The 24585-nt window shown below is 50.0% G+C and overlaps 1 protein-coding gene across 2 annotated transcripts in view; it reads right to left on the bottom strand.

Annotated features, from left to right (window-relative positions):
• The window catches only part of PKN2 (protein kinase N2), a 674671-nt gene that overhangs the window by 255066 nt on the left and 395020 nt on the right, over positions 1 to 24585 (bottom strand). For both annotated transcript variants that reach the window (XM_086953970.1, XM_086953971.1), the window contains exons 14-15: positions 23963 to 24038; positions 23776 to 23867 (exon numbers count right to left, since the gene is read on the bottom strand). In XM_086953970.1, the coding sequence (XP_086810096.1) occupies positions 23776 to 23867; positions 23963 to 24038 (168 nt within the window). The remainder of the gene's footprint in view (positions 1 to 23775; positions 23868 to 23962; positions 24039 to 24585) is intronic.

Raw genomic sequence — 24585 nt, forward strand, 5'->3', positions numbered from 1 at the left:
TATTTAGCCCCTGTGGCATAGAAGGCCTTGTGTGCAAGAGTTAAGGCTTTGAAAACTATCCGCTGTCGGATAGGCAGCCAATGGAGCGACTGCAACAAGCCCGAAACTCTGACATGCCTATGCAGGCCAAAAATGGCATGCGCTGCCGCGTTCTGGACCACCTGCATCCGTTGCAGGAGATATTCCGGCAGGCCAAGATATAGGACGTTGGAGTAGTCCAGTCTTGAACCGATCAAGGCCTGTACCGTGGTTCTCCTGTGGTCCTCAGAGAGCAGATAGAAAAACTTCCGCAGCATACGCAGAAGACCAAAGCAGGTGCCAGTGAGGGCGAGGATCTGAGATCTTAGAGTCAGGCCATTGTCGATTTTGATCCCCAAATTCTTAGCTACCCGAGACGACATGTCACCAGGCCACCATACCTGCCAGTCCGGATCGGATTGACAACCGAAGAAGAGCACCTCCGATTTGTCTGAGTTGCACTTGAGGCTGTTCAGTTGGAGCCAGTTAAAAACAGCTCCAAGGCACTCACTGATGCGCTCTCCATCAAAATCCTTTCCTTTCCGACAGGTAAAGAGCAGCTGAGTGTCATCCGCGTAGGAGACGATCTGGGCCCCGAAGGACTCGGCCAGAGCCGCCAGAGGGGTCATAAAGATGTTAAAAAGAGTCAGGCTCAATACCGAGCCCTGCGGGATTCCGACTCCCAGTGGCGGCATCTGAGCAGAGCAAGAGGAGGCCCAGACCGTTTGTCGGTGGCCAGCCAGAAAAGATGTAAACCAGCTGAGCACCGTCCCCCTGAGACCGATCTCAAGAAGTCTGATGAGCAGATCCTCATGAGGGACGGTGTCGAAGGCCGCCGACAAGTCGAGCATGATCAGCATGGCTCTGCCACCCGAATCCAGCGTCTCCTTGATGGCCTCAGACACCTCCAGTAGCACAGTCTCAGTGCTGAGATTAGGACGAAAGCCCGATTGAGTGGAATGGAGCAGGTCCTGTGACTCCAGAAAATTAGAAAGCACATTATGCACGTGCTTCTCCAGGGTCTTAGCCAATGCAGGAAGGAGAGAAATAGGTCTAGAATTGGCCAAGACCTCCGGATCCAGACCAGGCTTTGTGCTGGAGTGCCCCCCCCCCCCCCTCCCCTCCCCACCCATACTCCTGTTGCTTTATGGGGTGGCAGTTAACTAGGACCTTTTTCCCTTTCCTTCGCTTTGTTGTTTTTTGCATTCTATACCTCCTTCCCCCATACCCTTTTATTATCATTGGGCAGTAGGATATGTATTCTGTGGGTACATCCTCTGACTCGCCCTTCTCGCTACTTCCCCCCTATCCACTATGTTCTCTACATGGGCTTCTACTGGTCTGACTAATGCCGGCATCAAGTTTTTAATCTGTGCCAACTCTCCAATTATATCCTTAAATTGGTCACCTTGTCTTTTTATAATGTCATTATTTAGGACTGAAACCTCTAAAATGCCCTGCAGGGTTTTCTGGAGCATTAGCATAACCTCAAGCATGGATAAGCTGGTGGATCCAGTCACCTCCAAACTGCATAGAGGCACTCCTGATACATCAAGTCCGACAACATTTGAGTTCACTACTCTTTGGTGTCCATTAAAACTGGATTCCCTCACAGCAGAATTCCCTTCACCCAAGGGGTTGCTACTGTCTATTCTATCTTCATTCACCGCATCTGCTCCTATGTCCTGGGTGAATAGCGACTGACACATCCTTGGCGAGGAAGACAGTCTAGGTTCCAATGGTATCTCAGCGATATTGATATTTGATATTTATGGGAATTTGTAAAGCGCGGCTATCGCTCCGGAAGGAGCGTCTTGGCGCTGAGCGTACAGAAGAGAGAAAAGTGGTGATAAGATGGATCATATGGCTGCTAGGACCGAGGTTTCAGATTGCTGGAACACCCAGGTTTTCAGAAGTTTCCTGAAATGGCTCTCAGTTTCAACTAACTTGAGATTGACAGGGAGGCTGTTCCAGGCTCTAGCAGCTAGGAAGGAGAAGGTTCCCCCCCCCCCTGGTTTTTAACTTGAATCTTGGAATTATGACAAGATTAGTTCCTGGGGATCTTAGACAGCGTGTGGGATTGTAATACGTAAAACGCTTGGTAAAGTAGAGGGGGCTTGTTTTTCTAGTGGCTTTGAATACAGTGAGCAGAAGTTTAAACAAAATTCTTTTGTGGAGTGGTAACCAGTGAAGAGCGTTAAGGGCTGCTGAGGCAGAAGACCTTCTGGGGAGTTTAAGAACGAGTCTGGCCGCGGCGTGTTGAACGCTTTGTAGTTTCCTGAGGGTAGACTTCTTCACTCCTGCCATTAGTCCATTGCAATAATCAAGTCGGGGGAGAATTAAAGCAACCGCGACTGATTTTCTGGCTGCAATGGGGAGGAAGTCAAAGAATTTCTTCAGTGATCTAATAAGGCTAAAACAGCACCCGGCAGTGATGCGGACATGATCATCGAAGGTAAGGGATGCGCCAAATTGAACGCCAAGGTTACGTGCCGAGGAGACAGCGCTCGGAGGGGCTTCTGAATTTTTAGGCCACCAGTCTTTTGGGCAAAAGGACAAATCTTTCCCTAGGGGTATTATTTCAGTCTTAGCACTGTTGCATTTGAGATGATTTTTGTTCAGCCATAGAAAAACCTCAGAGAGACAGTTCTGGTATCTAAGGTCTGCATCCGTGCATTTTTTATCAATGGTGACGACAAGCTGAGTGTTGTCAGCGTACGATGTGACGAGGATTCCGTGAGATTCTATCACTGCAAGGAGGGGGGCAATGTAAATGTTAAAAAAGAGAGGACTAAGTATGGACCCCTGGGGGACTCCTGATGTAATTGATCTTTCGCTGGATAGGTAAGGGCCTAATGATATAGTTTGGGATCTGTTGGATAGGAACAAAGTTATCCATGTCAACACAGTGTTTGCCACACCGATCTCGCGCATTCTGTTAATAAGAATGGCGTGTGAGATGGTGTCGAACGCTGCTGTTAGGTCGAGCAGGATGAGTACAACCTGTCTCCCCTCATCCTGCAAGAACTTAATAGAGTCTGATAATTCTATCAAGGCAGTTTCGGTGGAGTGGCCGGGGCAGAACCCTGATTGTTGTGGGTGCAGAATATGGTTGTTCTCTACAAAGGTTTTTAACTCCCCCATACACTAATTGCTCCGTGATTTTACCTAGAGCGGGTAATAAAGAAATCGGACGCATATTAGTGAGATCAGTGGGGGATTTGTTCTGCTTCTTCATTAGGGGCTTTACAATGGCCTTTTTCCAGTCATCGGGTACAATACCTGAGCCGAGAGATTCATTAATGATGGCATTAATTGTGGGATTTACAGCCTCGATGAGATGGTGAAGAATGCTAGGGGGGCATGAGTCCGTAGGAGCTCCCGATTTACAGGCCAGGATTGCCTTCTGAGTTTGTTGAAGGGAGACTGGTGAAAAACTGCCCAAGGTGAATGGATTTGTAACGGCTTCATGGGTGGTGATTAGAGGTTGGGGGAAATCATTCTGGATGTTGGCAATTTTATCTATGAAAAAATCGGCAATTTGATTGCATAAGATTTGGGATGGGGGAATTTCGGGTAGGAGAGCTTTGGGATGGGTAAAGGACTTAACTATGGAGAAGACGGTTTGTTGTTTTTGTTGGGCTTCATCTATGGCTTTGGTGAAGTATTCCTTTTTGGCCGCTTTGATGCTAGAGAGGTATGATTTTCTCTGCTGGATGTAAAGTAGTCTTGAGGCTTCGTCATAGGTTTTTCTCCATTTCCTTTCTTGAATCCTGCAAAGGAGATGGATTTTAGTGAGGGACTGGGTATACCAGGGAGCATTGGGCTTTCTTTGACGGGTGTCTGGATGGTGAGCCTTTGGACTAGAGTTGTCGCACAAGTTACTACTTGTGTAACGATATATCTGTAAGAGACATTAGTTAGTGATAGATTCCTTACCTTAGAATATCCCCAGGCGTCAGACTGGATCCGGAAACTTTTGCGTAGCAATACCCCTGCGCGCCGGTAGGCGTCGTCTGCGGCTCCGCGTCCGGCGTCGTGAGCGCCGGGATGACGTCGTCGGAGTACTTAGACGGCGCCCATGCGCGCTGACGTCAGTTCTGATTACACAGCTTTTCCGCGCCAGATACGCAGAGCCATGATAGAACTAACACTGGTGCCATGAAACTAGGGCCCTGAAAGGGGATGACCTTAACCCTAGATATCGGTTCGCAGAACGGGGAGGATGGGTGGGTCGGTAAGGAATCTATCACTAACTAATGTCTCTTACAGATATATCGTTACACAAGTAGTAACTTGTGCATCTGAAAGAGACACGTTAGTGATAGATTCCTTACCTTAGAATAGATACCCCAGCAATACCAACCCCGGTGGTGGGTCTGCGAACCAATATCACACCAGAAAGTCCTGGAGGACGGAACGGCCAAAGAAGCCATCCCTCCGGACTTGACTGTCCAGGCAGTAGTGTCTTGCAAACGTGTGCAGCGAGGCCCACGTAGCTGCCTGGCAAATGTCCTGTAAGGGGACTCCTCGGCCCAGGGCAGTTGTTGTCGCCGTGGCCCGAGTGGAGTGAGCCCGCAGCCCAGCCGGGGGCTCCTTCCTCGCCATGGAGTAGCATGCTTGAATACACAAGATGATCCACCTCGAAATGGTCCTCTTGTGTACAGCCTTTCCCTTCTTCGCGCCCACGTAACTAACAAAGAGTTGGTCATCCACCCGGAATTGGCGTGTGCGATCTAAGTAGTAGGAGAGCGCACGTTTTGGATCCAGACGGTGGAGCCTCTCTTCCTCTTTCGAGGGATGCGGAGGCAGAAAGAAGGTGGGCAAAGTGATGGACTGCCCGATGTGGAAGGCCGTGACAACCTTGGGCAGAAAGGAAGGTCGTGTACGTAACACCACCTTGTCAGGATGAACAGACAGGAAAGGTGGAGAAGAAGAAAGAGCCTGGAGCTCACTCACTCTCCTGGCAGAGGTGATGGCAACCAGGAAGGCAGTTTTCAACGTGAGAAGACGGAGAGGACAGTTATGGAGTGGCTCAAAGGGAGCACACATCAGATAAGTGAGAACAAGATTCAAGTCCCACTGGGGCATCACGAAGGGAACAGGAGGGAACATGTGTGTGATGCCCTTCAGAAATCTACTTACAATGGGGGACTTGAATAAAGAAGGCTGATCTGGTAGCCTCAAGAAGGCGGATAGAGCAGAAATGTACCCTTTAAGAGTGCCCAGAGCAGAGCCCTGCTGGGCAAGGGAAAGAAGAAAGAGCAGCACTTCCGAAAGGGGTGCAGAGAGAGGATCCACAGCCTTAGCTGTGCACCATGCCACAAATCTGTTCCACCTGCAGGCGTATACCGACTTTGTGGAGGGACGCCTGGCTGCCAGAATGATATCACAGACTTCAGGAGGCAAGTCAAATGGCCTCAACTGCCGCCGCTCAATCTCCAAGCTTGTAGGCGGAGACTGGACAGGTTCGGGTGCAGGACCGTCCCCTGCTGCTGCAACAGAAGGTCCTCCCGAAGAGGCAGACGAATCGGGGGATCGACTGACATGCTGAGTAGCTCGGGATACCAGTATCTTCGTGCCCAGTCCGGAGCCACAAGGATAACCTGGGCCCGGTCGTGCCTGATCTTCTTCAGCACTCTGGGCAGAAGTGGTATAGGCGGAAAGGCGTACAACAGACCGTAGCTCCACTCGCGACGAAAAGCGTCTCCGAGCGAGTGCCGCCTTGGAAATTCCAACGCGCAGAACTGATGACATTGCGCGTTCTCTTCTGTGGCGAATAGATCTAACCAAGGCTCTCCCCACTGCTGAAAGAGACCTTGCGCCACGTCCGAGTTCAGACGCCATTCGTGATCCATCATGCATCGACGGCTGAGTTCGTCCGCCCTGGCATTCAGAGAGGCTGCCAGGTGTTGAACCACCAGGGTCACGCCCTGATGTTCCAGCCATTGCCATAGGCGCAGAGCCTCCTGGCAAAGGGTCCACGACCCCACCAAGGCCTGTTTGTTGCAGTACCACATGGCGGTGGTGTTGTCGGTGAACACTTGCACTACACGTCCCCGGACAGAGGGGAGGAATGCTTTCAGTGCTAGACGAATAGCCCGAAGCTCCAGCAAGTTGATATGGAGCCGGGACTCCGCCGGAGACCAGAGGCCTCTGATCTCCGCCTCTCCCATGTGGCCCCCCCCAGCCCTGGAGGGACGCGTCCGTCACAACTACGAGCTCCGGGTGGAGTAGGGAGAGGGATCTGCCACTGACCCAGTCGCGGTCCGTGAGCCACCACTGCAGTTGTCTCGCAGTGCCCTCCGAGATCAGGACATGATCGGACAGGTTGCCCTGATGCTGGGCCCACTGAAACTTCAGGTCCCACTGCAGAGCCCGCATCCGCCACCTGGCGTGACGCACCAGAAGGATGCAGGAGGCCATCAGTCCCAGAAGCCGTAGCGTCAACCTGACCGAGACTCGGGATAACGGCTGGAAGATTGGAACCAGAGCCTGAATATCCCGAACCCGCTGCTCGGGTGGATAAACCCGAAACTGCGCCGAGTCGAGAACCGCTCCGATGAAGAGGAGCTTCTGAGAGGGACACAGGTGTGACTTCGACACATTGATGGAGAACCCCAGCAGGTGCAGGAGGTCGGCCGTAGTCTGGAGGTGGCTGACGACTGTCTGGGGCGAGCCCGCCTTCAACAACCAGTCGTCGAGGTAGGGGAAGACTGATACCCCCTGCCTGCGCAGATGAGCTGCGACCACCGCCATCACCTTCGTGAACACCCGTGGGGCGCTGGTAAGGCCGGAGGGGAGCACGGTAAACTGAAAGTGCTCTTGGCCTACCGTGAACCGCAGGTAACGCCGGTGGGCCGGCAGGACGGGGATGTGGAAATAGGCGTCCTGCAGGTCCAACGCTACCATCCAGTCTCCCGGGTCCAGGGCAGCCAGGACCTGAGCCAAAGTGAGCATCTTGAACTTCTCCGTCCGGAGGTAGCCGTTGACGTTCCGTAAGTCCAAGATAGGGCGTAGGCCCCCTTTGCCCTTCTTGGGCACCAGAAAGTAGTGGGAGTAACATCCACACCCTACTTCTGGCCCAGGAACGCGCTCGATGGCCCTCTTGGCCAAGAGGGCCGTGACCTCCTCTTGCAGAAGTTGCAAGTGATTGTGGTGGCCTGGATGGAGGGGGTGCCTCGAAGGGGAGGGAGTAGCCCCTTCGGACAATTTGCAGCACCCACCTGTCCGAAGTGACTGTATGCCAGTGGGAGAGGTGATGGCGAACCCTGTCTCCCACAGGCGTCACATGGACCTGAAAACTCGGACTAGGAAGGTTTTGAGGCAGGTGCTGCTGAGGGAGGTGTGGACTGGCCTCGCCGCTGGCCCCGACCGCCGCCACGACGGTTCCCACGTCCGCCACCGCGCTGCTGGACATTTTGCGGTGTGTGGCTGACGGTACGTGGTGGGGCTCCCCTTCCGTGGCCACGAAAGGAGCAAAAGGCACCCGTTTGCTGGCGTGGGGCCGTGAGGCCCAAGGACTTGGCCGTAGCCCTGGAGTCCTTGAAACGTTCCAGCGCATGGTCTGCCTTGTCGCCGAAGAGGCGACGGCCATCAAACGGCATGTCCAGGAGGGTGGCCTGGACATCGGCCGAGAAGTTGGCGGACCTCAACCAGGCGTGGCGTCGAACCGCCACCGTCGTTGCCATCGCCCTGCCCAGTGAGTCCGTGGTATCCAGTCCACACCGGGTGGAATATCGCGCTGCATCTCGGCCGTCCGCAAGGGCTTGGCCGAGTGTCGCCTGGACCTCCTCCGGGCAACTAGGCAGCACCTCCGCAACCGTGTCCCACAGAGTGTGGGTGTAGCGGCCCAAGAGACAGGCGGTATTCACAGACCGCAGCCCTAAGCTAACAGACGAGAAAACCTTCTTCCCGAACTGTTCATATCGGTTTGGGAGTTTGAGGCCTGGATGACCAGACTCTCGGGGGTGGGATGGGTGGACAAAAAGCATGGGTCGCCCGGGGCCGAGCGGTAGCGTCTGGCCACGTTCCTATCCACAGGGGGGCCTGTGGCGGGCTTGGACCAAGTGCCCAGAAGAAGTCACATAAGGCCTCATTGAACGGCAGCAGGGGCTCCGCGGAGCCTGACTGCGGTTTGAGGACCTCAGTGAGGAGATTAGTCCTCACGGCCGCGACGGGGAGCTAAAGGTTTAAGGCCTTAGCTGCCTTCGTCAACACTACGTTGTAAGCAGAACCCGCCTCCGAAGCCACAGTCGGAGGCGATGTAAATCCAGTGTCTGGCGATGTGTCAATACCACTGGCCTCCCCAAGCTCATATGTCCAGTCCTGCTGTGACTGGCAATCATGTGCCAGAGGGTCCTCGGACCCCTCCCAATGCACCTCGTCACCTGTGTCCTGGAAACCAGGATTAGCAGACAGGGCCTCCTCGTGGAGGTAAAAATTCCCAAAGGCCGACGGAATCGGCGCCCAGCGGCGCCCTCCCGACGCCTGAGGAGGACCGCAGGAGACATTGGGGGCGGCAACCACATCGGCTGCCGGGGACGACACCTGAAGGGACGGCGCCGGCGAGGTCGTAAGGTCGAACAGCGAGGTCCCGGATCCGGAACCGGATCCAGCGAGGTCTTGCGGCGCCGAGACCGAAGTCGCCAGCGGCGTCGGGGCCGAAGCACCCGACGGCGTCGGGGCCGAAGCGCCCGACCCGGAAGGACCTCCAGCCGGAACCGATCGGCCCGAAGGCGCCACGGGAACCGACTGAGGAGGGAGGGCCCTCATGGCCATGAGGTACCTCTCGACCTCCTCCGGCGTCGCGCCGTGCCCAGGGACCCGAAGGTGTGGGGCAGGTGGCGACGCTCGCGACTCCCGCGGAGCCGCATGGGCGGTGTCGCCCGAGTCCCCGGCCGCATCGTGCGAGCGTCGGGGCGGGTCGGAGGAACGATGACGTCGCTCCGACCTCTCATGCCTCTTACCTGAGGACTTGGAACCAGACGATCGGTGTCCACTTCCGGAGCGTCAATGACTCCGACCTCGCGACCTGTCCCTCGACCTCCCGTGGGACCGGGACCGGGAGTGGCGCGGGGCCGACTGCCTCAGCTCGAGACGCTTGCGGGACCGCTCCCGCCTAGCCTTCGACGTCAGGGCCCGGCAGTCGGAGCAGGATCGGTCGTCGTGATCGAGGCCTAAGCACTTCAGGCACCGGCGATGGGGGTCCGTGACCGACATGAGTCGACCGCACTTCGAGCAAGGCTTGAACCCGGGCATCCCTGGCACCGATAGTCGAGAATTCGACAAAAAGAGAGATCAAAAGGATCAAAAATTTCAGTCAAAAATTGACTGGGGGTAGAGCTTCTTCCGGATCTGCGCTAGCTGGCGCGGAAAAAAGAAGAACTGACGTCAGCGCGCATGGGCGCCGTCTAAGTACTCCGACGACGTCATCCCGGCGCTCACAACGCCGACGACGGACGCGGAACCGCAGACGACGCCTACCGGCGCGCAGGGGTATTGCTACGCAAAAGTTTCCGGATCCAGTCTGACGCCTGGGGATATTCTAAGGTAAGGAATCTATCACTAACGTGTCTCTTTCAGATGGAGACAATTTGGTCAATCCAGATGTGGAAATTGCGGGAGTCGGACGTTACATCTCCGACTAATGTGGGGGTCGGGGCCAGAGGCTGGGGCCAGAGGCTGGCGATATTGAAGTCAGACTGGTTCAAAGCTTCCGTGCTAGATGCTGCAGAGTCTTCGATGGTTTGCGGGGTCTCTAATACACTTGTCTCCTTACTTGCTGTCTCTTTCCCTTTAAAATGTTTGCCAATGAAGTCCTTAATGGATTTTGATACCGCCGACCCCCCTTTTGCGCCAGCTGACTTAGAAGATGCAGGCGCTGGCTGTGGAGTTGAGCTCGGGGGTGAGATTGCTCCATTAGCCATTACTCTACTACCGGGTGGTGTTGCCTTATCTTTATTTGCGTCATCCCGGCTTTTCGATACATCAATCACATCCACCGTCCCGGATTTATTTCCTGATTTTTTAGAGTTTTTCAGGACCTTACGTGGTTTGGATTTCATGAGGCCATTGCCTTTACTTTTGAATTCTTCTCCGCTGCGTATGCGAGGATGCAAGGGAGTTTCCTTTCAACTGGGTGGCTTCTGCCGCTTAATGGATGTGCAACTGCCTTCACTCCCGGTTAACTTCCCTTGATTATTTTAATTAGATAAAACAATAGGGTTAAGAATTGCCCCTTTCACATAGCTCTGTTTCTGTAAGCCCGCACTCATTCTTCACCTCACCACTCAGATTCCAGGTTAATTACTCAGCTATGTTCTCCTCTCCTGGTCTCGCCTTTGATTAAGTTAAAGCCATTTGTTTTGCTAATGGTATTGTATAGCAAAGCAAATGGCTTTAACTTAATGAAAGGCGAGACCTATGGCATTTGTAATGCTTGTTATAAATACATAATGATTGCACTACTACCGATGCATGGACGCTACCCCCCTATATAAACAGCCACAGCCCAGAGGGCCGATGCCGCACAGAGACACACGGACACACAGACACACAGAGGCGCGCGGAGAGAGCTGGTGGTGCGCGTCCGTGATGTGTGTCTGCTAGGTTGTCTGCTGTGGGAGGTGGGCAGTGAGCAGCGAGGTCTGAACATCAGATCGAGGTGTTTACCAACACCTGGCAGCAGGGGATAAAGTTACTACACCACAGGGACCTCTGGGAAGAGGACTGCTCCCGGGAATGGGGGTAACGTGGTGTGCTAATCTGCACTTGTGATGGAAGCACATTGGTCGGTTTCTTTGAACACACACAAACATACTCGTGCAAGTAATCACACAAGCCAACACTGACACATACAGAAGGAAACAAACACATATATCTAGGCGCACACAGACAGGCACACACTCGTGCAAGAAAACCCATACTTGTGCAAGCAAACACATGCGCACACACACTCGAAGCAAACACTGACACATGTAGAAGGAAACTTGCACTTCTACTTCATGCACACACAGACAGGCGCACACACCCATCCACACATGTGATTAGGGCCTTCCAAGCACACACATGAGCACATCTACCCACACAAACGCACACACACACACGCAACCCCTGCCCCCCCACACACTGATCCCCCCTCCCTCCCCCATTCACGGAAGCGCACACACAGACGAGGGCAGAGTAGACATTCACATAGAGTCCAGAGACCTGGACGAATCTGCTGAACATGTGCGTTCGTGGGACTGGGGTCTCAGCAGTGTGGTGGTGCCAGAGGAGGAGAAGAGGAGATAAGCCAGGTGCACCCCTCCCCCTCCTAGAGTCAGCTGACCGAGGTGCACAGAGGCGCTGAGAGCGCAGTGAAGGGCCACTCACAGGCACCATAGCAACGAGGCCTGATACAGCTGGAGAAAGGGTAGGGATGAGAGGGCCGGGTGGGGTGGGTGCCCCCTCTGCCGCCGCACTCTCCATCTAGAGGCCCCCCCTCTCAAGACTTCACCAGTGAGGCCCCAGTGCATGTGTCGTTCCTGTGCCAGGCCCCCCCCCCCCCCCTGTCTGCATCTGTGTTTACCTTTGAGGCTGTGCATGTGTGCCCTGCCTCTGTGTATCTTTCCGACTGTTCATAAGAGTGCGTGTGCAGAGCACCTGAGTATACTTACATCATTGTGTGTGTTTACCTTTAAGTGCGTGAACAGTGCACACACGTATACATCTCCGTGTGTGCTTACCTTTGAGTGTGTGCACAGTGCACATGTGTATACATCTCTGTGTGTGTTTGCTTTTGAGTGTGTGCACACAAGTATACATCTCCGTGTGTGTTTACCTGAGTGAGTGCACAGTGCACCAGGTATACATCTCAGTGCGTGCTTACCTTTCTTACAGCCGAATCGTGAAAAGTTGTCAATGTTGTCCTTTGAGCTCTGCAGCTGGTGCATCAACCCTCTGAGCTACCTCACCAGGCACTTACTGAGGAGTGCAGTACATCAAACAGAAAAACACCAAGGCATGTTTTATAGCTTGCCTAAACTATTGAGGAGCTATGCCCACTTCAAAGTAACAACCTCGTTTTTTTCACATAACTATGGTTTGCCGCATTTTCCACATATGACAAAATATTGAAGTACTATAATAAGTACCGCATAACACAGCCGCGTCTAGGTAACAGAGCAATTTGTGCCGTAATGTCAGAATTGTGTCTGTGCAACATGAGTCCTTGCCATTCAGAGTCAATGGAGAAAGCAATAACCAGCACGGGAATGACGGCAGCTTGATTTCTAATACATGCCCAATCACAGAGCCGGACTGGCGCGTCAATGAAGGAAGCAATAACAAGCCCGGGAATGCGGCGTGAAGGCAGCGTGATTTCTAATACATGCCCAATCACAGAGGGACTGGCGCATGCACATGCCCACTAAGATATAAACTGTTTACGACGCACGGAAAGCAGGAGAGCCCCTCCAAGTGGGCCTCCCAAAAAAGCCAAAGGGAGGCAACATGCAAAGCTCTTTTCCAATGGCTTGCCACCGTTTAGCATAAACGGTGACGCCAGTCAATGGAAAAGAGGGGCGGGCTTAAAGCCCTTTTCTAAAAGTCCTCATTTACATTAAATCTCTACACTAGCCGAGACCTAAAAACTCGAGGTGATGTGCTCATCCCAAATGGTAGAATTTTAATTTGTCAATGTTTGCCTGCTATGACAAATCTGAGGAATTTGCAGTTTGCAGGGTGTATTGGTATATGGAAATAGGCATCCTTTAGGTCCAGTGTTGCCATAAAGTCACCCTGTTGGAGAAGTGGAATAATTTCCTGTAGAGTAACCATGTGGAACTTTTCTCATAGGATATATTGGTTGGGGGTCGGAGATCTAAGATTGGTTTTAGTGACCCACTTTTTTGGGAATGAAAAAGTATAGACAATATATCCCTGATCCCTGCTGTTGGCGCGGGCAGGTTCAATAGCGCCTTTGAGAAGGAGGGCTTTAACTTCTTGTTTGAGAAGTGTTAGATGATTATGTGATACCTGGGAGTGCGAGGTGTTATGCTAGGTGGTGTGGTGATAAGCTTCGGACAATAGCCATGTTGGATAATGGCTGGTACCCATTGGTCTGTGGTGATGGTTTCCCAGACTGGGTGGAAAGATTGTAGTCTGCTCCTGACAGGTGTGGAGTTTTTAGGGAGGAGAGGATTGGGTAGTCACTGCTTTGCAGTCGGTGTTGCTCTGCGCGCGGAGGCACCCCTGTCCCTTCCTTTGTTGTTTTTCCCTCTGAAGGAACCTCTAAAATAGACCATACTGTAGGCGGACTGGCCTTGTTTTTGTTGGGAAGTGGAGACGTCTATGGTGGAGGATTTATATAAACCCCTGTAACCTGTGCGATTAAAGGACCCCTTAGGGGTAGTCGTCTGTAATGCTCCCATGACTTTAGAAGTGTCACTGTCCTTTTCCATCGTATCAAGAGTAGTGTCTACTTGTGCACCAAAAAGTTGCTCTTTGTCAAAAGGCACATTTAGTACTGCCTGCTAGACCTCTTGTTTGAAATCAGAAAACCTAAGCCATGTGTGTTGTCTATGAAGCACGCTGGTATTAACATCCCTAGCAGCTGTATCAATAGCATCTAATGAGTAGTTGGTGATGGCATGCCCTTTTGTGACAACTTGTACTCTTTTGCAGTGTTCTTCCAGGAGGTACTGTAGGAGTTCCGCCATCCCATCCCAATGGGCTCAGTCATAGCCGACCAGTAGGGCTTGAGAACTGGCAATATGCCAAAGATTAACAGCCTGTGCTGCAACTCACTTTCTAGCTGAATCTATTCACTTGCTCTCCTTTTCAGGAGGCGAAGTTTCTCCAGTAGCCTGGCTGTTAGCACTCTTATGAGCTGTTGTGGCAACTATGAAGTCAGGTGGAACTTGATCACTGATAAATATTGTATCTTTTATCTATCCATGTGGTGATAACTCTGGCTTGGACAGCCTCTTTTAAAATGTTGTCAGCATGCCTCATCATGTCGGGCTGCCCTTTGTGGCTTTTGTGTTGGTATACTGGGTACATTCCCAAACGGGTTTGTCTCATCCTATGCTTCTTTGGATCTTTCCAGTTTCCTTTCACTAGATAGTATTAGTCAGAAATACAGTGCATTTCCGTTTCCACAGCGGTTTGAATGGTTTTCCTGTGTGATAATGGAGTGTAGTCTTTCTTCTAAACTAAACCGAAGCTAGGAAACTCACGGTGTCTAGCTCACAGTTAGACTGGGCGACGCAGGTCGTACATATTCAACATGCACACAGACGTCTTGTTAACCCTGGGCCTCGCCTCTGCCAGTCTTTGGCAGCCACGGACATGAGAGGAGCAGTTTCTTTGTGACAGAGCAGCACTAAGTAAGGTATGCAGACAACGGGGATTCCTTTAATTATGATCGACCACGGGGCCATACAGGGGAAAAATGACTTCACCCTTATTCTGCATACTTTTTCAGTTTTTCCAGGCAATTTGTTCCCCTTCTGAATATGCCGCACTGAGTGTCCCACTCTCTTCTGCTCATATGGATTCTTCCAATTCACCACGCATATAAGCGGTGTACTTGTGAAGAAATTAAAAGCCACGCTGCGTTGGATGTTACAGTTAACACCACGCACTCCTCATGAATGTGGGGCTAAGTTCATTCTTTTTATTCTGAAAGTCGCGCTTTCCAAATCGTTGTTTCTCCAACGGTGATTTGATTTTTTATGTTGCCCCACCCCCCTCTTTCTATGTTACAGACTACCCAGTCACATCGGACGCCAGCTACTGGTCAGTAGTCCACAAATTATTTTGCATTTCTCATTGAATCAACACACCAGGGAGACCAGTTTTAACTTAGTTTTTATATCATTTAAGTTAAGGTCTTAAGTTACCCTCTACGTATTACATCCTTCAACCCAGAGCCTGGACTACGGTGTCTAAAAATCAACAAGAATTGTCTTGTGGACAGGCCCACTCACTCTGGAATGCTGTTCTCAGCATACTCCCTGCGAGGAACCACTGTAAATAAAAATTAAAAGATTTTCTTCCTCTGAATACAGCTGTTGTGTCTTTCCATCTGGTGTGTATTGTAGAATATGGAGCTCTCGCTTTTCAAATATCAATTGAGAAAAGCTTCTGACTCAGCTAATTGAATATCTGGAGTCATAACCTCTTTGGTCTCTCCTAGGAGTAACGTTAGGACCACTTGCTTGTACTGCACTATACCCAGGCCCTTTGACATACATTGGGTTACCCCATTAGTTTGTAAGGGTAATCATGAACGGAAGCATGGGTAAATACAAGGGGTCTATGTTTGGAAAAGAGGGTGTCAAACAAAAAGACCTGTTCTGGGGACTCTTTGAGCAGCTCAACACTGTGCAAAGCAGCTGCCCTAGCAATTACATGTCGAAAAGAAGTGGCATCTTGCGGAGGGAGAGGCAAGTGGGATATAGACCCGATCATTCAGAGTAAGGGGATCTTAATTGTATGCATCCCATGGGTCAGGATCCCCTAATGACCCTTGTAACCACCCCCGTCATCTGTACCTGGCGACCCAGCAGGCAAAACATCAATTGGGTCAGGCAGTGGCGATGTAGGAGGGGAAGGAGAAGGAAGGGAAGGAGAAGGAGGGGAAGGAGAAGGAGGGGAAGGAGAAGGAGGGGAAGGAGAAGGTGGTGATGGTGGTGGAGGAGGAGGAGGCTGGTGTGTGAGACTAGTGGCTTTGTCCTTAATTTTCCTTTTTTGAGGGAGAGGGCTGTCTAGTGCCTCTTGGAAGGACAGCTTTCTCCTAGTGGCGGCGAAGCAAGTATCCATCCTGCACCTTGCTGGATGTGAATTTTCCATTGTCGAAAGTCCATTTTATCAAGCATGGGCTTGAATGGAGACATAGAAACTGATGAAGATATTGACGATTTTGTTGCTTTAATTTTCGGGGCAGAGGCTTTTGGTGTGGAAATAGAGATTCTTGCCTGGCACCCAGATAGATGGGGTTGGTTGCTGGGTCGATACTGAAGGTCCGTCTCAGACTGAAGAGGCCGATGCTGAAGGTTTGGACCTTTGTATTAGTTTTCAGTGCTGGGTGCAAGGGCAGGGCGGAGTGTCTTTTGGATCAGACCATGACCCAGATAAAGTTGTGGTCCAGCAACCTCTGTATGAGAATGTATTGAGGCCTGCTTGGGTATTGTGGCAGGGTCAGGGGCCATAGCACTCTCGTGCTGACCAGATGGAAGGGTACAGATCTCCAGAACATCTGCTTTTCCACAAGCCACATAAGATGCCTCCAATACAAAATGCAAGAACAACGTGAAGGCTTGAATGCCTGAATTAATCTGACCTACTGACAACCACCAGTGCCACATTCCAGTCTATTGTTTTTTGGTAAGCATGCCACTTTAGACAAATGCTCAACCTATGCAAATAAGTACTAACCCTACTCCACTGAACTGCCAGGCGAGGCCCCATCCAGAAGGAACCCCAGACCAGTTTCACCCTACTTGGGGCTTGTCAGTAGGGTGTAAAGTAAGTCCTGTGGCACAGTGAGCACAGGACCAAGGTCTGAAAATAACAGTTGCATTTAAGCTATCAACTGCAACAACAACAAGGTATATATTTCAGTGCGATGCACTGTAGGAAGCTGACTCTTTATGTGACGTATCAATAAGTTGATAAACCGTGTAAAGGGTCCAGGGTCCAGGTGTTCCTTCATGAGTGGACAGGGGCTGGCTATGCAATCCCAAAGTGCTCTATCAGGGTGTGGTGTGGTCCAGCAGCCTCAAACTTAACACAGAGGAGAAAAAGACATTTGCAAATACACACAATGATTAATAAATGACACGACTCAAGAAGGTGATCCACACCAATTTATAAAAAAAGCAAGTACGTTTATATACGATTTGGTATAAGTACGTTTTTAAATAGAAATTCTTTTCACTTTAAAAAGTGGACACAGTACAATCTGAGTTCTGCAATGTTATCCTAGGGAAGGAAGAACAAGTTCTGTAAACAGGCACAGTACATTGACTTACAGGACCAGTCTCCAGGAGTTAGGTTGAGTTGTGGACATGGTCCAAGAAAGCAGCAGTAGTACACCACCAGTGACCGGGTACAGGGTGCATATCAGCATCGGGAGCCCAATGTGTTTCAATGGGGATCAGTCACCGTAAAAAGAGGCTGCAGTCTTCGGCTAGGAAGGCAGCCGGACTGGACCAGGTAGTGGGCTCAGGCCTTGCGATTCTCAGGGATGGGAGGGGTGGGGGGACACATTTGGTCCTCTTCTCCATGGCCCAGGGGCGACAGGTGCAGGGTTATCCTTAGGAGTCAGGCTTTTCCTTACCGGAGCAGTCGCCGTTGAGGGGGCCTGCGTGCAGAGGCAGCAGGTGATGTCTGGGAGTCCAGGAGGGATGAAACCACAATGGACTCGAGGGCTGGGGAACCTTGCTGGCACCGTTGGCCCACTCCAACTCGGCCTGGAGGCGATAGATGCTGTGGTGGATTCTCTTTTGGAGATTCTTTAGAACAGGTCAGCTGTTCACAGGAGGTCTTCAAAGGCAAGCAGTCCTCCCAGGTTTCTGGAGCCACAGCTGCAGAACTAGTTGACTTTGGCGCTCTTTTCATGAGGGGTGCAGATAGGGCGGCAGGGTTGGTATTAGGTCAGCTGCTTCTTCTTAGCTTTTGCAGCTCTTCTGGGTCCTCTCTCTTTTTGGGTTACAAGGATCTGCTTCTCTGGTGCCAGGGGCTACCCTAAATACCGAATTTAGGGGTGTTAGGGGAGTGTAGGGTAGGAGCCAATGGGTTACTGATCGTTGGAGTCACTATGCTCCTATATGACCACTTTCTGTGGAAAGTAAAATAACCGTGTCCTAGAATTGCTAAGTATGTTGTCACAAAGATGGCTACTTCTGAAAAATCATGTCCAGCTCAGAGTAGCCCACCTTAGGGGTGGTACTAGCCTGGAGGTACCACACCTACCGGATTAGCTAATGTTCCCATCTGTCCAGGTACCAAGGGGGCTGTGGACTGGGGGGGGGGGGGGTGGAGTGGGGGAGGGTGCCCTCCTCTCCTGTGAGGGGAGCCAGATTTGCATTCTAAAGACGGCAGCCTCTTTGAAGCTTGCAGCCCTAGGAGCCTAATCAGCAGGTCTTCCTATGGGAGGGGGTGTTACACCCTCTTCAAGGACAGGTACTGTTCTAGGTCTCCTAAGAACAACGTCTCTCACCCTAGGAAGTCAGGGCAGCGTCTCAGGTAGCAGGCTGGTTTAGAACCAGTCAGAAAGGACATCAGAAGCTGGTAGGTTTTCAGGGGGCATCTCTGGGGTGCCCTGTGAGTGCATGTATTGGTGCATCCGACACTGGCTTCAGTGTGGGTTTACCAATATGAGATGCTTGATACCAAACATCCCTAGTTTCAGTGTAGCCATCATGTAGCTGGAGACTTCGTTTTCACCTGTGTCCAGCACATGCTTTAAAATGGCTTACCTGGTCACTTGTACTGGCAGTAATAGGACTGACCAGCACTGGGCCATATCTGCTCATGAGGGTATGCCCTTACATGTGATATTCAGCACCCTGCCTTTGGGGCAGTTAGGTCTGCTGTAGGGGTGACTTACAAATATGACATGCAGTGGTAGGAGACATGGCGCAAAGGGATGTGTGACGGGTTTTCACTTTTGTCTGCACCAAGACACGCAGCCTGCAACAACAGTCTTGCATGTGCTTGGTGAGTGGTCTCTTAGGGTGGCACAATTCATGCTGCTGCCATTAGGGACCCTCTTTAGCACCTCAGGTCCTAGGTACCAGAGATACCAATTACTAGGGTCTTAGAGAGTGCCTAAAGGTTTTGCCAATAAGATAAACAATTGCACATTTTGGGGGAAGGAACACTTGTAGTACACTTTAGTCAAAGGTGCATCAAATACCAGACACAATGAGTGTGTGTGGGGGGAGGGGGGTGTGAGAAGTTGGCCTGATATGCAGTGCTCACTATTCTAGTGATCACTATGTATCAGTCCAAACAACCCTTATTGATGATTGGTTGTAAGTCAACCTGATAGACCAGCTATCCTAGTAGCATGGACAAGAGCAGTCTTTAGGCTAAACTCTAGAGGGCGTGTTAAGCCAGCTGTTATACCATCACATATACCCTTTGAACACCAAGTGAAAGGACACCACACAAGCTGTTATGAAAATAAAAGGATATTTATTTAGAACACAACAGCCCTGGACTCTTTATGAGGACAGGGCGCTAAGCACAATTTACACAAATGCCCGAGGGGCACGGAAAACCATATTCTATGGAAGTGGAATGCGAAATTACTAGCAGGTAAGTACTACTCTCATAGACTTTAGAAACGCTGGACCTACAATGCTGAACCCTTGGATTAGAAGCAGGAGGCCTAGGGACGTCGTGTGCAGAGTGGGAACTCTCACGCGTAATGCGGGACAAAGTCTATGGTTGCTAGAAATTACAAAGTTAGTGTTCTCGGGCGAACCCGACTAGGTAGGCCAAAAACGAAAGTGGATCTAGACACTTAGAGAGTTGGTCTACGCTTGAGCACCGTGGTACTCTGTTTACCTAGCCCAGGGGCTGCGGCTGCATAGGGTTCAAGTGTCGTCGGGTTTCTTCGTTGACGAACCAGGAGCCTGAAAGAAGAAGTTGCTGGCAGGCGACCAGTGAAGATGGTTGATGTGATCCAAGCCTGGATCGGTGATGGAGACGACCTGTAAGCAGAGGGGACCAAGTTCTGAATCACTAGCCAGTGATTGGATGGGCACCAGGATGGCACCGGGTGAAGTCACCTCGACCAGGTGAGTGGGCGACGCTGGGCTCTGCAGTCTCTCGGACCAGGAGGCGTTGTCGGCGACCAGGATGGAGGTGCGAGCTGTCCCACGAAGGTATCTGCTGTCGGCGATGCTGGACCCAGGATTGGGGCAACAACTCTTGGCAAATGCAAGCCCACGCGGTGGACTCAAAATGGCGTCTGGAATGGACCAGGAGGGTCCGGGGTGCTCCTCTGTTGGAGGGGAGCAAGGGCCAGTCTGGAGCAACCAGACCAGCGATGGAAGTGTCGTAGTTCGTCGTCAAGAGGGCTACAAGCCAGAAGGCAAGTAGCCGGACAACGCGGTGAGCAGCAAAGAGCAGAAGGGCCCCACGCAGATCTCGTGGATGCTGGGGGGCTGGACTTCGGTGCTGGAGTTGCTCAGGGTCAGGGCTTCTCGAACCCCAAAGCACTCACTCGAGGATCCCTCGGCGGTCGTGCTGGATAAGTGTAGTGCAGTTCTGAAGATGGCCGGTCCCTCGAGGTGTCGTCACACCCACGAATCTCAGTTGGGCTGATGATGCAGGTAGAGGTCAGAGGTGCCAGGGAAGCCGGGTCTCGTCGTGCTGGTCGGTCTGGTTCCGGAGGAAGAACGTGCAGCAAACCGCAGGTTACTTAGTTGGTGCACGCAGATGCAGGGTGACTACTCCTTAGTCACAAGGGAGAAATCTTAGGAAGAAGTCTTGAGTTCCTTTCGTAGAAAGTAGTTTCAGGATTCAAAGATGATCTAATTTGGAAGGGTCCCCGCTCCCACCTTTATTCTAAAGAAAGGGGCTGGTACAGGACTAGGTCCTGCCCATGGGTGGGACCAGGGAGGGGGGTGGTTACACCCCTCTCCCATGCCGGACTTTCCCCAGCTCAGGGGCTGGTGTGCCCCTTTAACTGGTTCAAGCCGGCCTATGCATAGTGAGCAACGGGGTGCCACTTGCAGTCACCTTCCTATTCAGCCCTGCCTACCCAGGATACACAAAACCCTGTCTGGGATGGTGCTAGCATCGCCCCGGACAGGAAACCCTTTGTCCAAGCTCTCCTAGCTGGAAGGACTCCCAGCAGCAGGAGGTCAAACTTGTGTCTGTGGTGGCAGCATCCATTTTGTGATGCTGAGGCTCGAGTTAACTTTAACCGGGGTTCACAGTTACACACATGTCGTGTCCCTATAGAAGGGTGGAATGCTAACCCCGTCGCCAGAATTGGCGAGGGGTTAGTATTCCAATTCGTATGACACCTTACTCGACATGTTTTGATAAAGCGATACCAGAGTTGGCATATAACCGCAAGGATTATAATGCACTTAAAAGTATAGGGTATGCGTTATCATGGAACAGCTATTAGGACTTGGTTCTGCAAGCTGCAAACGGGCTCAGCTCATGCCAGAGCACCATCTCACATGATTCCAAGCACTCTGCCTTCAGGATTGTTAAGGCCTGCCATAGGAGTGACTGATAGGAATCTATGTGTCCATTTTAGGGTTAGATATAGGTATACTATATCTAAAGCGAAGGGTGATTACACCACCTTGCCCCAGCTGTCATGCAGCCAGTTGTGTCAGATTTAGATGGCCAGCCAGGGGGGCATAATACATGCTGGAGCCCCTGGTAGGCCCTGGGTACACCTATGCCCTGGGTACCTAAGGTACACTGTACAGGGACTGATAAGGTGACTCAGTATCCAATTAGATATGTACCTAAGGTACATGGAATCCATTTTACAGAGAGAGCAGTAGGCCTGGGGCCCTGAATAGCAGGGTCCCAGGTCAACTAAGTTGGAAAACCAGCAAAACACCAGGCAAAAAGTTGGGGGCAACCATAGTCTGGTATCCACCCTCCTACAGGGAGTACTGCAACAGGTACCCAGCTTCCTACATATCTTAAGTGCGATGGTTATGTCCATACGTGGGTCCCATGCTCACTGTGCCACTGGAACCAAACTATGCCTGACTGAAGAGGCCCAATCAGAGGGAAAACGGTCTTGGGCGTATTCGGGTTTATGAAGGACCTGGCCTGGCTGTTCAGGCTGGACGGTTCCTACTGGAGGAAGAAGACTGTTTTGCACATAGCTGGGTACAAACTGAGGGGGCATGAAGTACAAAATAACAATGGACTGGGATGTGTCCACGTAATTACCAGTAGCTGAGACAAATTCAAGCATTCCATCCATCACTATTTTCTACAATCCAATACAAAAATGGGCAGTAACCTCACTCCCTTTCTGAAGATCATAACATTGTGGGAATACATTCTTGAATTAATGTAGTGAAGGAGCGGTCTTCCTTTGTAAAGTGAATCAACTTCATTATAGCACCAGTGAAGAGAATGCCTTTTAAAAAAAATAGGCCACATAGCAGATAAAACGTCAGCTGGAGGTAGCCAATGGTGGAGGCTTCACAAATTACTGGGTGATGGTTTCTGAAGATAATCTAAGGTGAACACGCCCTAAAGAGAAAGTATGTTGAACTATGCACAAAAAACATATAGAAAGCACATGAAGGAATATTATGGGTTCAACTACTTTTGATCAGACTTGTAAGCAAAAATGAATATAGATATCACTGAAAAATATACGTAATGCCTCTAAATTTTCTGTTAACAGGTAAAAACAAGACAAATTGTGCCATAACCTCTACCTCACAGGTTAGAGAGAAAACATATTTCAATATATGGCCTTAAATAACTATATACATAGGATCATTCTGTAGATAAAACTGCCAGGTTCTTCCCGACAGCACACTATCCTCATAACGGTCCTTAGTTTACTCAATCATTTTTATTTCCTCTATTTCCACCGTGTTTGCTGGGAAGCGTTTCATTTAACCATCTCCAATCATGACACCTTTCATGACCTTCAGTTAAAGGAACACTTGTCTTATGCATTTCACTATATAAGGTATTTATATTGTGTAGATCTAGCCAGTAGGCAATAGAGAACTTCACATATAAAACGTCGAGGATAATACAAAATATACTGGCTTTTTACATCTAACAACACTGGCGAAGGACTTAATATAAGGGAAATATAGAAAAGCATAGCAAAAGAAATTGGCACGTCCATTCCCCTTTTGCTCCTTTCTACTACCTTAAACAAATGGATTTTTTAACAACTAATTAAAAAACCTGCAGCTTAAATCATGCAGCAGATTAGTCGCCCGTTTCCAGCCTTTTCTCTAGGACAGCAGAGCCTTCTTATTAAAAGTGGGGTTAAAGAAAAGGGCCTCCAGGAGGAAACAAATGACTTAAGATTGCATTGAAGTAAAAGTAAAGCTTTTGTTTTTCTGTTGCCAGAAATGGACCAAACCTGCCTTGCAGTCCTTATTCTCTTCTCAAATGTAAGGAGGCACCACAAGTTCCTCTTTATGCAGCTTTCTAGCCTTGAACCCTTACCTACAGTGCCTTATTTGTATACATACTCTTATTGTTGTATGGGACCAGAATATCATGGCCTAAATCGAGCAATATTTTTGTAAATGATATTTAGAGCACAATATTTATGTCAGACAATATTTCATATTTTTGTTGTCTACATTCTGATCATTCTTTTTACTTTAATGGGACATCTCACTTGGTGTTTTAGGTGGCAATCAGTAATCTCATTTCTAAAGCTTCTGGAGAGGCCATGTAACTCAAAATTTATTGTGACATTGCCTTTTAACAATCTCGTTTCAAAGCCCACCAGTCGCATTAAAGAAAGCAATCGTGTTAACTGGATCAACTATAATTCCACAATAACTGAAAATTAGCTAACCTTTATTTCTTTAATTAGGATTAACAATACTGCCTCTCCAAGTGATTTTGGGGAACGACGTATTTGTAGTATTCCAACTTTTCATTGTGCTCGATGCTCTCTGATCAGCACACTCCTACATATGTCATTACAATTTGAGTTGCAGGAAAACAATTTGTTCTCACTTTGCAATATTTACCACCATGTTCTACTGCTAAACTTCAACTGACCTGTCAACCTCATCCCGAGCAACAATGTCTCCCTTCTTCAAAGCTTTAATAGCAAACATCTCATTTGTATTCTTGTATTCAACCAGCAATACCTGAAACATATGAGACATATAAAAGATGTATAAATGAATTAGGCTTGATTTTCACATCTTATGAATGAAAAACGTTCCTGACTCTCAATACGTACTTTCCCAAAATGACCCCTGCCCAATACGGCACAACATCTGAAGTCTTGAAGGCTGAACTGGAACCTCTGCTGTATTCTGAAAAAAAATACCCAAACATGAGAACCCTTTAAATTACAAATATTATTTTCCTTTAATATGGCAGCCAGCAAAAGTGTATACCAAAATCAGGGTTCATTTAAGTAGACAAAGTAATAACGCTCTAGATTGCAGGATATCTGGACAAAAATTAGCTTGCGGCTCGCCTGGAGGAGGGTGATAGACTGAAGGCAAAACCATGAATCCAGGCCAAACGGTACACGGAAGCCAGTGCACAAAAGAAACATAAATGCAGATGAGCCTGTGGTCCCCTAATAGGTGCTAAAACTGAGGGCCTACCTACCCTAGATGACCACTTAATAGAATAAAAATTGGAGTAATGGGGCAGACTCTCTCAGAAAGGCGTATGCCAAATGCATTAGTTAAATGACCATTTCCATCTTCTCCAACAATAGAAGATCAACCCTCTCTCCATTAGGCACAGGCCATCTGATTGGGGTTGACGTTTTATGTCTGGGTTTTGACTCTACATAATCTAGTGGCTCACAAAAATTGTCTTGCAGCTGCAGTCCATCAAGAAGTAAAG

The sequence above is a fragment of the Lissotriton vulgaris genome, chromosome 1_1, assembly GCF_964263255.1.
Source record: "Lissotriton vulgaris chromosome 1_1, aLisVul1.2, whole genome shotgun sequence".
NCBI classification, from domain to species: Eukaryota; Metazoa; Chordata; class Amphibia; order Caudata; family Salamandridae; genus Lissotriton; species Lissotriton vulgaris.